We start from the raw sequence: 15,682 nt of genomic DNA, 5'->3' as shown, positions 1-15,682 counted from the left end.
AAGGTAATTCTAGCTGCTGTATAAATAATAAATTTCATGAGAAAATAGGTGGAAACAGAAAGTGGCCTAGAAAGCCATTGCAACAACCACAGTAAAACTAGCAACCCACACTCAGTGTTTATTCTAAGTACTTTACACATGATTTCATTTATGACAATTTTAAGAAGCAGATAGTACCGTCCCATTTTATAGATAAGGACACTGAGTCACAGAGAAGTTAAGTAACTTGACATGGACAGGGTAGTCAAAATGAAATAAAAGAAGCTGATGGATTCAAGACTTGTTTCAGAGGAAAACAGCAATCACTGGATCAGCTGTGGGGAGTGAGATGTGAGGGAAAGAGAAGAATCTAGGACAACATGGAGGTTATTTGCTGTTCCCATCATTGTTGATATTAAAATAGGTGAAGTGCTTGGCACACAATCAGTGCAAGACAAGAAGGATCCTTCCTGAAAGGTCTTTGAGCTTGTTTTCTACTTAATAACAGCAACCACAAAAAGCATATCATTGTGACTTTGTACATGTATGACAGAATCACTTAAGGCTAGCTGTAAAATTGTTTGCAACTACAGTGCTCTTTCCTGAATGGCTGCACTTCAGGTAATTAAGACTGGTGCAGACCTGACCTGATTGACCAACAACAAAACAGCCTCCTTGTAGTGATATTCAAGAGGTGAAAGCAGGCCAGGAAATCCCAGCATGCTGGGATAAATTGAATCGTTACAGGAAAGAATGAAGAGAAGGAATTTTTTTGAAGCCTGTGTCCTGCCTCTGGAGTTTCAGACCCAGAACATTCAGGTAGTTTCAGCTTAAGCCACTTCAATAATTTCTTATTATCTCTTTTTAATTAGACTTCAGGGGACACAATAGGGCCACTGATTGCCTGCTTTTCATGAGGAGCAGTAAATTTACTGAGTTTTTCTCTTCTTTCTTGTTTTCAAATATTCCTCCTTAAAAAAAAATCACCTATAACTTCTATTTATTGAGCACTTTCCATAGATAAAGACTTGCACCTTATGTCCACGCTCTCATTTTAAAACTCCCAGCTACAACCACCCATGAGGTACAGTAAGTGCTTTGTGCACTCGCTGACCACAGAGAGTCAGGTGAAGTCTTTTAGGGTGATGCAACTGGATCAGCAGCACCAGGGCTTACCTAGTCAGCCTGGCTCCAGAACACAGTCTCTCAACTACCACCCCAGGCTGCCTTACTGAGGATTCAAAGAACACTTTACCTACAACAAAAGAGGGCAAGGCTTAATAGACTCATGGCCTGCTCTACACATTGAGCCTGGATATGCTTTGGGCAGGAGTTCTTGAACGCCCGCCTTAGGATTTCATTTTCTGTGCAGAGGGATCTGTGTGAGGGAGGCTAGCCTAGGGTGGAGCTAAAATATGAAACGTTTTGGAACCAAGCCTTGCTTTTTCTCTTCAGTGGCATTCAGATGATAAGCCAGAAAAGTCATGATTGAGAAAGAAACCAGACAATCACAAGTTGCAGACTTGGGGCCTAGTTTTGTACATAGGTATATTTAGTAAGGTTGAATAGAAACTACTGTTTTATGACCATATAATGAGCACTGCTTAGCCCTTTTATATCTGTTAGACTCATTCTAGACCAATGTCTATCTTAGGAGACAATACTAATTGCCACCTATAAAATGGCAATATTATTAGTAGTATTTGTATATTGAACATTGAATATTAGTATTAGGATATTGAATATACACAATATTAGTATTGTCATTTTATAGGTGAGAAACCGTGGCTTGCCCTGTTTCAGAGTTTATCTGGGATGTGAACTCAGGACCAAATTAAAGATTTTCAGCTACGTTATCCTGACTCAGTCAGAATTTTTCCACCATGAAGTGTTTTTGGAGATACCTATTAGACTGCAAATTCCATGAGAGAAGGATCATACATATTTTTCACCTTTATATGTACAGGACCTAGCAAATAGTGGGCATGAAAGCAATAATTGTTGAATGACTAACTGAGTGATGGGCCAGTAGAATAACAGATAAACAAAATGCTGGGGAGAAGGATGAATGGACAGAATGATAGCATCTTCCATTAACTTTTATGTAAATGAAGAAAACATTTCAAGATTCTGTTCTCTATACATTTCACCTTGGTTTGCATGTCCAATATTATATCCATCTAATATTGAAGCTAAATAATTAGGACAATCTGAGCACTTCCTTTGCCCTTGCATATTAGGTAAGGGCTACTGCCATGTGAGAGTGGGGACTCATGTGAGATCCTCTTTCCTCAGCTCCTTCTTGGTCTAGTGTTCAACTCCAAGTGACACCCTAAGAAGAAGCTTGTTCTGATTATTTTAGCCCACATGAGAGGCACTCTCTTTTCTTCTCTCCTATTCCTTGGACTCATTAGTTTTTGAATTAAATATTTGTTTAATTAAACTAATCATTGAGCTCTTAGCATTGAGCTCTTAGCATCCATTTTATATTGGAATAAAATTCAAAAATGTTGTACTTTTCCCAGGGCCAAGAATATCCTTCCTTATACTTCTTTATACCTATATATAGTCTTACAGGTTCCTTATAGGTTTTGGTGACTGATTATTCTCCAAACTCCTCTCCTAAGCCCTCTCACCCTTGTTTCCTCTCTTCTACCCATGGACTGACCTTTGGCTAATCCTCAAACACAACAAGATTTCCCTGACCAATCAGAAGTACTTATATTTTCCTGTGTGTGTCATCATCTCCCAGATCATCACCTGATGGCTCTTTCTTATGCAGAATTCATTATTTATTTATTCATTCAATAATTATTGAACTGCAACTATGTGCCAGTCATTTTTCTAGATGCTGGAAACGCAGCAGGAAATGAACACAAGGTACCTGTCCTCATTAAGTATGTATTTTAGTTGGGAAGAAAAACAAATAGCAAATATGATATAAGACAATGACGTATGCTGAAATGTCAGCTTTCCTGGCTATAGCACATGTTCCCTCACCCAAGATGCGATCTATTTCATATATGATTCTGCTTTATTTTCCTGTTATTTTTTATGAATGCTTTGGATGATAATATTCATTTGACTTATTTATTTTTTATGTTTTTTTTAGACCATGAGAACCCTGAGTTTAAGGACCTTGATTGTTATTTATTTTTATATTCTAGAACAGTACCTGACAGAGAGGGGGAGCTCAATGAGAAAAATTAATGATGTGACATCATCTACCTGTCTGAGTTCCCAGTGTTTCTGTATGAGCATCAGAGAAGGATATAAACAAAAAACCAGTTGCTAACTGCAAGCCTACAATGTACCAGATACTAGATGAGGCAATGGTTACTGAGCAGCAAGTGATATTCAATATCCCAGAGCAAGAGAGAAAAAATTAAACTAGTTTCAAAGAGTAATAAAGTAATTTCAAGACTATGACAGTGACTGAGAAGGGTATACAACAAGTATTGTGGTATACAGAAATAGGTGGGGAGGAGGGCTGTTTGGGAAAGCCAGCTGAAGAAGGGCCTTGCCAAAGGGGACAGAGGTTAGACCTGGTGGTTGAGAAAAAGTTGGTCATACAGAAAGCATTCCATGTAGCAGGAGCAGCCTTTGCCAAGTCTTCGAGGTAGTAGAGAGCATTGCATCCTTGTAAAATAGACAGGAGACCAGTGTGGTTGGAGAGTGATGAGTGAGGAAGAGAATGGTAGTACAGGACCTTGGAGACATGCAGAGGGATGAGATCATAAAGGTGGGGAGCGTAGTGGTTCTTTTTTAAAAAATTATTAAAAACCATAGGACACCTCTGGAAAGTCTTAAGCAGGATTGTGACAAGGTCTGAATTATATTTTGAGAAGATCATCTTGGCTGCTGTGTGGAGAATAGACCATAGAAGGGCCATGGATAATGACAATCAGAATTTTAGGAGAAAAAATATGAATTTGCACAGAGGATGTTGGTGATAAGGTCATTATAAGCAGACGAATCATGTGGACAAAAGCGAAGAGGCAAGAAACAGCCTCATGTGTTCAAGAACTATGGGTAATTTGACATGATTAGAGTGTGTAGTGGTAAGGTGTATATCGGGAAGAGGGCATACAGCATTTAATAGTTGTTCAATAAATGTTGGCTGAAGAACAGAATGGACTTAGACGGCACTCGGCTTAAGACTCAATCATATCCAGTCTATTTTTTTGATTTTCTGTTTGCCTGGGCATATCTCATTTCCCTGTCTAAATTATAAATTATTCAAAGCAGAGAGATGGTCTAATATTTCTTTCTTACCAGCTGCATAATTAAAGTGTGTTTAAATTGAATGAATTAAAAATTAGAAGATTCATGGAGTATGTTACATGAAGTTAAGGGCATTGATTTGGGAGTCAGATAACCTTGGATTCACATTTTGAGCTCCACACACTAGCTGTGTGATCCTGGGAAAGTTATTTGATATCTCTGGGCCTTGTATTTTCTAATATGGGAAGTAGTGACATCAAATCCTTCCCCTTAGGGATGTTATGAGGATTGAGATAAATATCTCTAATTTAGCAAAGTGGAATTTCAATGTTGTAAGCTCTTAATAAATGGAAGAGATTTGTTGTTTGTTTGTAATAGCAGGGTTTGTCTGTATCAAAGTCGAATACTGTAGGTGGCAGAACAGGCAGTCGGGAGACCAGACTCCTAGTTAAAAACCTGCCACTAGTTCAGAGGGTGACCTCACTTCCCTCTCTGTAAAACAAATGGGGTTAGATATTATAGTGCACCTCAAAGAAGGCACTCTGAAATTTGAAACAAAGATATTGTAAAAATTTGACTTTAGTGATCAAAATGAGGGCTTGTGGTCATTTTGTTTCATGCTGCGGAAGTTGCCACTGGTTTATTAAGAATCTGCTTTATCAGATCTTGTTCCTAGATGAATGGGGAAAAAAAAGTCTGCTTTAGTAGTTGTGTGACTTCCTAAAAACACTTAGAAGACAAAGTGCTTTTAGAAAGTCATTCCCAAATTCGCCCTGATCCACTCGTTCCACCTTAACCTCAAATTACAGGTTAAATGGTAATATTTTTCATTTTATAGGTGATAATGTCAGGCACAGATAAGAAAAAGAACTTCACCATAACATTTTCCCCATGTAAATAACTAATCCATGAAAGAATTGATCTGTGAACTCTTGGGTCAGCCTAACAAAGGTTGGAAAAATATTGTCCAAAACCCACTCACAAGCTCCTTGACCTTCACCATCGTCTGGTGCTTCATTATTTTCATTGTCAGTTTTCCCTTGGTTCTAGAGTGACTTGCAGTACAGAGGAGAGAACCAATGGACTAGGAATCAGAAGGTCTGGTTTCCAGACCCACCTCTGCTTCTTAGCAGTGCTATCTTGGACAAGTTACTGAATATCTCCAAGCCTCAGTTTCCTCATCTGTAAAATGCCTCATACTGCTACTGAGAGGATTATATGAGATAACAAATATAAAATTAACATGAATATAGTTTGTTCAAAGAGTGAATAATAGCATGTAACTTAATGAATGAGAAATCTGAGAGCTTCTCGTTTATATCACTGGCAGACATACTTTTCTCCCATTATGTCTCTAGCTAATAATCTGGTCAGTCCTTTGGAGTCCGCCTTGCTGTATACTCTGATGACCTCTTTCTTTGATGACTTCCGTTACAGTGTGATCTATTCGTGCTATGACTTTAACCGGTACATTCCCTGTGTAAGATGGTATACAGCGTAATGGTTAAGACTTCAGATTCTAGATTCAAATATCTGGCTTCTTATCTCTGCTGCTAGCTACTCTGTGAGCTTGGATCATACTTCTGTTTCTTCATCTGATTGTGGAAAGAATAATAGTATGTATTTCATAAAGTAAAAGATTGATACATGTAATTGAAGCAGTGCTTGGCAGGTAATAATTATCAGCTGTTATTATTATTTACATGCCTTCCCATGCCTGCCTTATGAATGAGATCAATGGTTTGACAATGTAGCTTCAGAGTTAAGGCCAGAGGGGATGGCATATTTTGTAAGGTAATCAGCACTTTAATAACAGTTACTTGGTGATCATGGTTTTGTGTTCCTTTATAGAAATAACTGGGTTATATATACATGAATAGGAAAAAGAAATACCTAGTGCCCAGGGCTGAGAGAAGCTCTATTTGTTGTATGTTGTTGTAGTAGAAGTCATAGTAGAATTGGTCAGTGGATTAGTTAGGGTTCTCTAGAAGGACAGGACTAATAGGATAGATGTATATATAAAGGATGTATATATAAAGGAGAGTTTATTAAGGATTATTGACTCACATGATCACAAGGTGAAGTCCCACAATGGGCCATCAGCAAGCTAAGGAGCTAGGAAATCAGTCCGAATTCTAAAACCTCGAAAGAATCCCTACTCTTTGAAGGTTGACAGTGCAGCCTTCAGTCTGTGGTTGAAGGTCTGAGAGCCCTGGCAAACCACTGGTTTAAGTCCAGGAGTCCAAAAGCTGAAGAACTTGGAGTCCAATGTTTGAGGACAGGAAGCATCCAGCACAGGAGAAAGACAGAGGCCAGAAGACTCAGGCAGTCTAGTCTTTCCATGTTTTTCTGCCTGCTTTTATTCTAGTTGCACTAGCAGCTGATTAGATTGTGCCCACCCAGATTGAGCGTGGGTCTGCCTCTCCCAGTGCATTGACTCAAATGTTAATCCCCTTTGGCAACACCCTCACAGATACACCCTGGAACAATACTTTGCATCCTTCAGTCCAATCAAGTCGACACTCAATATTAACCATCACAGTAAGGTTATGGTACATGTGGTGGTAGGATTGTGTGTATGTATGTATACATGTATGTATATGTATGTCAACACATACACATGTAAATGAAAATATATATTACATAATAAGATGTATATGTATGCACACATATGTGTGCTGTAAAATGGTAGAAGCAGGAGAACTAGTGGTGGAGGTGGTGGTAGAATTTGAAGCACAAGTAGTGGAATAGTAAAAGGGAAAATAGTATAAAAGTGAAAGTGGAAGTAGTAGTAGCGGAAGCGGAAGTAGCAAACACTTTATGCCAAGCACTACACTAAGCATGGCATAAATTATATAATTTCATTCTCATATAAAGAGGATTAAAGGGTGAAGAGACTTAGGTCAAACCACCCACCCAAGGTCATAGCCTGGTAGAGCTGAGGTTCACTGCCACCTCTGTCTTTCTGAAACCTATGGTTCTCTGAATCATTCTGCTCTACTGATTCATTGATTGTTCATCTCTAAACATTATCTAATATGTATACGAAACAAGTTTTAGTAGCTTATGAAGAAAATCCCTTCAAATTCATCATATATTTTTGTGAACCTGGCACAAATGAATTTTGAGATCCATTTTATTTAGCATGGATGTCACTTTTAAAAGTTTAATCACCAATCATTTCATTCAAGGGAAGGATTTCTTAGGGTGAAGGGCTATGAGTAGAGTATTCTTACTTAACGTATTTATTGGAAATAGAAATTGACCAGTTTGGGACTTTGGACAATTGAGAAATCAGATTGTGTCACACTCCCTTGTCACCAGAAACCTGTAGAATGTTACACAGAGCAAATGCTGACTAAGCTACTCCTGTTCATCCTGTCTCCAAAATGCATGTCCCATTTAAATAATAAGTGGAAGAAACTGTGTTTTCAACCTAACAAAATAATTATAGAAGTATGGCTAACAGGTTTTGCTGTTCAAGTCTCAATCTTTCTACTTAATGTAAGCTCTTCTTTAGATATTCTAGAACTTTCTTGCAATGAAAATTTTTGAGTCATCATCATGCAGTGTGGCACAGGAGAAGACAAGAAAGGAAATTCGCCTGTCAGGCATTTTCCACATTGTGATTCAGTTATTCCCACACTAAACCCTCACAGTGACTCTATGAGGAAATGAAGGCTCTGAGAACCCAAATGACTGCTCAAGACCACACAATGAGACGTGCATATAATGAATCTATGTACAGTGTCTAACGCATGGTAAACCCTCAAGAAATAGTAGCTATTAGTGTGATTAATAATCTTACTGTTTGACCAAGTGGACAGATGTTTGAATGAGGTGCATAAGCCACTTCTCTAGAGCATACAGCCTAATACAGAGGTTAACTAATTATTCTCCAAAGGACAATGAGGGATTCTGCGGGGGCCTTTCAGGGCTGTGGACCAGAGGCAGACATGGCAAGTGGAAACAACTGTGAGATGTCACTTGTCCATGCTTTAGCTAGAGAGATCTCATTTGTTTAAACATTTATTTTGAAGACAGGATTTCCAAGAGTTCAAACAAAATTAGAAATTTTCTGGTTTTGTAATCATCTTTAACACTTGTTTTGCATTTAAGGAGCTGTTTTTGCTTCTTGACACAGATAATGTTGAAGATATCACTAAGAAATGTTAATGTTTTATAATGTAGTATACAAAAAACTGGAGGTTTTCTGTAAGAAAGTAAGAAAAGTTAGAAACCTGATGCTATGCCACTAATAAAAAATTTTACAAGATGTAAACCTCAAAACTTACCATTTTAAAAATACAATATTTCTGTCCTCTAGTACACTAATATTACTAGCACACTTTTGTGGAATGCTTATGTGCAGAGGGCAAATATTTCATTCAATATCTACAGTATACCTTTAAAGTAGATTTTATTATAACTGTTTTATAAAGCAGGAAATGGAGGCTTAAGGGATTTACCCAGTACTTTATAACTAGAATGTAGGGGAGAGCTAGGATTCCAATTCAGATCTGTTTAACCCCACGTTCCAGATCTGTCTCATATTCTGTGCTGCCTCCCAGTAGTTTCTATAGTCCTGTAGACACATTTTTCATAAATGTGGAAATAAGTTGAAGCATAGATTTGAATCGTAGAGTTATTTCTTCTCTCCAATCCAAGTTCTTTATATTGATCCACATTGTATAAAGTCAAGGTGGATCTCAGATCTAGTTTTAACGGACCACGGATAAAGGTAAAAGACATTCTCAGGTAGCAAAAAAAGGAGGTTAAAATACATCTGCAACCTTCTTTTTTCCTCTTAACAATAATCCCAGAACTGATTCTCTCTAAAGACAATTGATCCTAAAGATGCCTTTTTGGAAACTTTGGTAAAATTTTCTTTATAATTATCTGAAATGCGATATTTATGCATTTTTGACCAAAGTAGTCTAAGAAATTGATTGGACATCTTTCAATTTTTCCCCAAATTGTTTCTTATTAATAAAATTAATTTACCATAGACCAAATGAGATTGTTAGGCTATTGAAGCATGAGGTATATGGCATAGCTGATAATTTAAGAAAGTTTCTCGTTATTACTTTATGAAGAGGGAGGGGAAAAATATGAGAGGAGAAGTCACTTATGCATTGGAGTTCATAATTTTTCTTTTTCAGCAAAATGAACTATTACATTTTTAGAGTTATTACAGATAATATGCACAAAAGAAAACTAGAAAATATGCAAAATAGTCAAACAAAGGAGAGAAGACAATTGGGTGGAATGTGCTTTTGATTATAATAAATGAGGGAAAAAAAAGAGAGAACTTCAACTTTTTCACTGTCTATGATAACTAAGTGAATACACATATAAATGAAAAACCAGGAAGACTATCAAAGGCTAAGACTTCATTTGTATTAAGGTGCAGAGATTATGTGTAATTTTTTCTCTTTGCTACTATCCACTTTTGCTGTGATGTAGTTGTTATTTTCCATTTGCTCTAGATGCAGCTGAAGTCCCTTCAACTCTAACCTAACCTTTAACCCTAACCCTAACCCTAACTCTAGTCCCCTTCAACTGCATCTATAGCAAATGGAACTACCTCATACCAAATATGGACAGTACAGAGGAGAAAGAATTATGAATTCACTCCATAATTCCATTTCTCTTTCTCTCTTTGCAGAGGCAACTCCAATCATGAATTTGTGAGTGTATCCATTTAGTATATTCTTAGGTTTGAGCTATAAACTCATATATCTGTTAAGGATATAGTTTTTAAATTTTTGTATAAATGACACCTTATGTTATCCTTCTGCAACTTTTTTTTACAAAGCTGTGTTTTCATATTCTATCTATGTTGATGTATACGTCATTTGTTCATCATAATTACTGTATTGTATTTCATCATATGAACACATCCCAATTTGTTTATGCATTTTGTCACTAAGGGACATGCAGATTGTTGTAAATTTTTGCCATTTCAAATAATGCGTCAGTAATCATTCTCCTATATTTGTAGGTAAATATAAGCAAGTTTCTCAAAGCTATTTACTTAGAAGTAGAATTGCTAAACAATACTAAATAATCAACTTCAGTGTTACTAGATATTGAAAAATTATTCTCCAAAATGGGTTGTGACAATTCATACACTCAAAGCAGTTTAAAGAGTTCCTGTTTCTCCACATTCTTACCAAATAAGGTATTATTTTCAAACTGGGATTCTAGCTAATCTGATGAATGTGAACCAAATTTTCATTATCTCGATTGCCATTTCCCTGTTCACTATGAGGTTAGGAGTTTACATTTATAAGCTGTTCAGTTTAACTCTTCTGTGATGACTGGCATATACTTTCGTCCAGTTTTCTACGGGTTTGTCTTTTTCTTATTGCCAAAGTTCCTGACAGAATCTAAATATTGTTTGTTACACTTTACTATTAAGTATGTTATTTGTGGAGGGTAACCTAGTAAAGAAAATTTATCTCCCTGGAATGCTTTTTGGCATATTAAAATAACTTTTTTCACTTTTATTGAAACAATGTGATTAATTACAATGATATATTTTCTGATATTAAGCCATCCTTGAAGTCTTGGAACAAATTTTAGTTATTCTTGAGTTATTTTTAATACTGATTAATTCATTTTTCAGTATTTAGTGAATTTGGGTTAAAATCTCTGAAGTGAGATTGCGCTATATTTTCTCTTATTCTTTGATCATTTCGTGGTCTTCATACCAAAATTGTATTATCTTCTTAAAATGAGTAGTGTAGCTTTTCCTCTTTTTCTATCCTCTAAAACAGTTCATTAAAACTTGTCTATAAAACTATTTGGTAGAGAACAAGAAGAGAGGTGAGTTAGGGTGGAGGTAGGTACAGGGAAGAGTGTACCTTTTATCAGTGTACTACTGATAAAAGTTCTTTAATGATTTATTGGCCTATTAGTTTTTGTGTTTCTTTCTCAGTTGGTATGGCAATTTTCTACTTCCCTATAAATTTGCTAATTTTCTCTAAATTTTTTAAGTTACTGGTAGAGAGCTGATCATAACACTGTCTTAGATTTCTGAAAGCCTAAAACTATCTCTAGTTTTGTTTCCTTTCTTATCTCTAATTTGTGTCGGTGTATATTCACTCGTGTGAATCCTTTCTCATTTTCTTCATCAGTCACACTAAAGTTGGTCTAATATTAATATACCTGCTTCAGTTTTCTTTGGTACTATTTGGTTTGTATGTCTTTTTGATTTTTGACTTGTCTGCTCCTTTTTTTTTTTTTTTTTTTGAGACAAAGTCTCGCTCTGTCCTCCAGGCTGGAGTGCAGTGGCGCAAGCTTGGCTCACTGCAAACTCTGCCTCCCGGGTTGACGCCATTCTCCTGCCTCAGCCTCTTGAGTGGCTGGGACTACAGGCACCCACCACCACGTCCGGCTAATTTTTTCTTTGTATTTTTTAGTAGAGACGGGGTTTCATGGTGTTAGGCAGGATGGTCTCCATCTCCTGATCTCATGATCCGCCCACCTCGGCCTCCCAAAGTGTTGGGATTACAGGCGTGAGCCACCATGCCCGGCCAATATATCAATTCAGATACATGTACTCAGATATATATCAATTCAGATACGTGTACTCAGATATATATCAATTCAGATACTCTTTATTTTAGTGGGATAGCTTAGTTCACGTGCATTTATTGCAATCCTTGACCTATTTGGACTTTTCCCAATTAAGATTTACTATGCAATTTCTATAATTGCATTTTTTCTTTCCTTCTTTTTTTAAAAAACTTAAGCTTTCTCATTGCATATTTCCCTTCTACCAGTTTAGAAGTTAAATATTCTATTTCTATTATTTTTAGTAGTTACAATTAAATTTTGACATCTATAATTTACAAAGTCTAATGTTAATCAACATCTCTATCCTCGTAAATAATGCAAAGACTTGAAAATAATTTTCATAGCCCTCTTCCACTGTTTTCCATATTATTATGGAAAATAATAGTCTTAGCTATTATAATTTGAATATTGACTCCTTTTCATCATTCTCTTTCTTCTTTCTTCTTATAATCCTTAATATATGTATGTTGTACTTTCTCATTCTATCCTCCCTATCTCTTCTTATTAAATATTTTCTGTCTCTTTATCTCTCTATGCTACATTCTGGATAATGTCGTCATATCTAAATAATTCACCAATTCTAGGCCAGTGGCTCATGACTGTAATCCTAGTACTTTTGGGAGGCCAAGGCAGGTGGATCACTTGAGCCCAGGAGTTCGAAACCAGCCTGGGCAATATGGTGAGGCTTCCTTTCTACAAAAACACAAAAAAATTATCTGGGTGTGGTGGCACATACCTGTAGTCCCAGCTACTCAGGAGGCTGAGGGTGCAGATTGCTTGAGCCTGGGAGATTGAGGCCAGAGTGAGCTGAGATTGCGCCACTGCACTCCAGCCTGGGTGACAGGGTGAGACCCTGTCTCAACAAACGTATAATAATAATAGTAATAATAATAGTTCACCAATTCCTCCTGCTGTGGCATCTAGTCTACTTTTCAGCTTCTACACTAAATTTTTTATCTTAAGAACTATATTTTATGATCTCTATAACTCCTTTCTCCAAATCTATAGGACATTCATTTCCCTCAGTCTCTTGTTGTTACCTAATGGTTTTTATTCTTCACTTTATTTCTTTGACTACTAAAAACACATGTCTTTTAAATTAACGTTCATGTTATTCTATTATTTAGGTCCCTCATTAGTTATACCTTCTGACTATCTTACTGCAGCTCATCTCCTTGTATGATTTTCAGTTTTCACTATCAGCTTGTTCTGAGTGGGAATTTGTTTTCTTTGGAAACTACAGGTGCCATGGATTGTGGAAGCATCTTTACAGAATAATTTCAGATTTGCCTTTACAAGAGGGATTTGAATTTCAAGCATCAGTTTTGGCTTTGTGTCTCTGAAATGGACAGATGGTTTATTAAACCCCACCTCTGTATTTGGTGCTGGGTTTTCAAGTTTCTGATTTCTCACTGGTGACTCTTTCAGTTCCTGTGGCCATAGTCAGATAGCAAACTTCCAAGCTCATTCTCTGGGAGACTGGACAGATATGTTTAGTACTTGTTTTACAGACAGAACAGCATATTGTAACTCTGCACTTGATGCTGATAGCTCCATTTCAGCTTCCCATTCAGATGAGGCTTATGGTTCAGACTTACCTTCTGACTCAGACATTAAATCCCCAGCTGCCTAGTCATTAAGATTTCTCTTTATCTGGTCTCAATTTCCCTTTGTGTCCCTTGACTGCAGTTCTCACTTGCATCTTTAATTGTGAGTTTCCTCTGTATGTCTGGCACCTGGGGATTTTGCTTTATTGATTTCTATGTGGACCATATAATCTTTATACAGGTCTTTGCATTGCTATATTGCATCTAGAATTCTTATGCATTTGGAGTAGGGGTGGTGTGCCTCCCATATATGCTTAGGTCACTATATCGGCCAGACATACTTATATTATTTCTGTAATGAGGAAAAAATACAAAAAGCTTTCAAAATGTGTTTTTAAAAATGTTACATTTTAAGTAACCTTTTTTCCTCCAGGCTTTTCAATGCAGAATTTGAAGAACCACATAATTATGAGGCAACAATTTCATATCTGAGACACTCTGGCAACTCCATTAACCTGTGCACTGCAAAAGAAATTGCTGATCGTAAGTCTGCTAAGCCAATTAATAGTGTAACCCCGTGTGGAATGAAAATGTGTCAAAAATGATATTTTCCCTTTAGCTAACTGTAAGTTTAAAAATGCACAGCCATCCTGCACTACCATCTTATTTCTTTTTCTTTTTTTTCTGTGTCTGGTCTCTTAAAAATATAAATAAATCCAGCTGGGCATCAATGCTATCTCACAATAGCTGTTGCTGCCTTCCCAGCCTCTTCTTTTCTCCCCTTTACCAATCGACTCAGTTGCTTTGCCTTTTGTAGATATGAGGGAGGGAAAATCAAGATATGACGATTCATTTTTCTTCCTTCTCTTCCTATAGAAACTTCATCTCTTTTCTCCTGGTGTCTTTCTTGAAGTTCCCTGGTTACTTGGTGTGTGGAGAACGAGATAACAGACCATAAGAGTTAGGCCCCTGTGTTCAGTCTGAATAGGATCAGGGGATTTATTTAATGGATCTGACCACTGGCTCAGAGCTAAGTCTTCCTGCCTCTGGCATTGCTGACAATGCTCGGGACTTTTCTTGTGAGTTAAGAGACCTTCTCAGGTAAAAAGATGAGGGAGCAGAGATTCATAGCATTTCTACAAGTTGCAACATCTTTGTTTGCCTATAGTATCAGCCAGTTCTCTGTAAAAGCATACATTTTAGTGCTGGAATAAACACTGGTATTTAGTGAGCTTGTACTATAGGATACTGTAGTTCCATGTTAGGCTCCCCCTGTACAGCCCTGCTGATAGAGTGGTTTGATCAACCCTAATGTTTGATACAGGAAACTGAACGTCGGAAAGATTGAGTTGCACGAGGTCATAAATATACCGTGGAATAGGGTTATAATGTGAAACAGGCTCAGGCTACCTCTAAAGTCTATGCTTTTCCACAAGTTTATGCTACTTCTTATTCAAGGAAGTTTGGCTTCCCTGGAAGCAGGGCTAAAAAGAGATCATCCGGTACAACTTCTTCATTGTATGGACCAGAACCCCAAGGTTCTGGGAAAGGAAGTCATTTTCCTGGGAATACATACTTAGAAAGTTCATGTGGTAAGGATCAGGACCTATTGAAATTCCCCTCTTCTCCCTCAAGAAATAAGGGGTTGGAGAACTATTAGAAAAACTGCCTCTCTTTTAGACTGGGCAGTCTAGGTTCTCCTAAATGGCTTGTAAAATACTAGCCATAGGAAGAGCAAGTCTTGACCCCGCCCAGCACTCCCAAAAGGCAGTGCTGCCCCATACTCAGAGTATATGGGCCCCTTCTTTAGAGCAGGGCTTCTCAGATTCTAGCGTTCATACAAGTCGCACAGGGATCTTGTTAAAATGTAGATTCTGGTTCAGCAGCTCCTCCAGTGTGGGATCTGAGATTCTGTATTTCTAACAAGTTCCTTGGTGATACCAATGCTGCTGGCCTATAGACCACACTTTGAAAACAAAATCTGTGGGCACCATTTGGGCCACATTCCAACTATGTGCCCTTCTACAAGGCTAAGAATTCACAGAGCCAATGGGATGCTCCAATCAGAACCTGCTCCTTCTCTCTCTGGACCATGTGACACCCCTAGAACCCACCCCCCTGCAAGTAGCTCATTTCAAGTGAAGTGGACCTCTGTTTCTGGTAAGATGGAACAGATGTACTTTTTTGCTAATGCTCCTGCAAAGTACAGCTAAAAGCCCCAGGCATTATGTATGTAAAACAAACATAAGAAGACTAGATGACTCTGAAAGGTAGAGAGAAGGAGGTAGACCAGTTAGGGACATCAGGCCCCAAGGAAGGATAAGGTGGTGAGTTCCCTGATTTTCTTC

The 15,682-nt window shown here is 37.5% G+C and overlaps 1 protein-coding gene across 6 annotated transcripts in view; it reads left to right on the top strand.

Annotated features, from left to right (window-relative positions):
• The window catches only part of FYB2 (FYN binding protein 2), a 99,140-nt gene that overhangs the window by 36,932 nt on the left and 46,526 nt on the right, over positions 1-15,682 (top strand). For all 6 annotated transcript variants that reach the window (XM_050751392.1, XM_050751259.1, XM_050751318.1 and 3 more), the window contains one exon: positions 13,768-13,877. In XM_050751392.1, the coding sequence (XP_050607349.1) occupies positions 13,768-13,877 (110 nt within the window). The remainder of the gene's footprint in view (positions 1-13,767; positions 13,878-15,682) is intronic.

Source organism: Macaca thibetana, chromosome 1, assembly GCF_024542745.1.
Source record: "Macaca thibetana thibetana isolate TM-01 chromosome 1, ASM2454274v1, whole genome shotgun sequence".
NCBI classification, from domain to species: domain Eukaryota; kingdom Metazoa; phylum Chordata; class Mammalia; order Primates; family Cercopithecidae; genus Macaca; species Macaca thibetana.
Note: the sequence above shows the minus strand (reverse complement) of the source record. Positions and strands in the feature narration are given on the sequence as shown.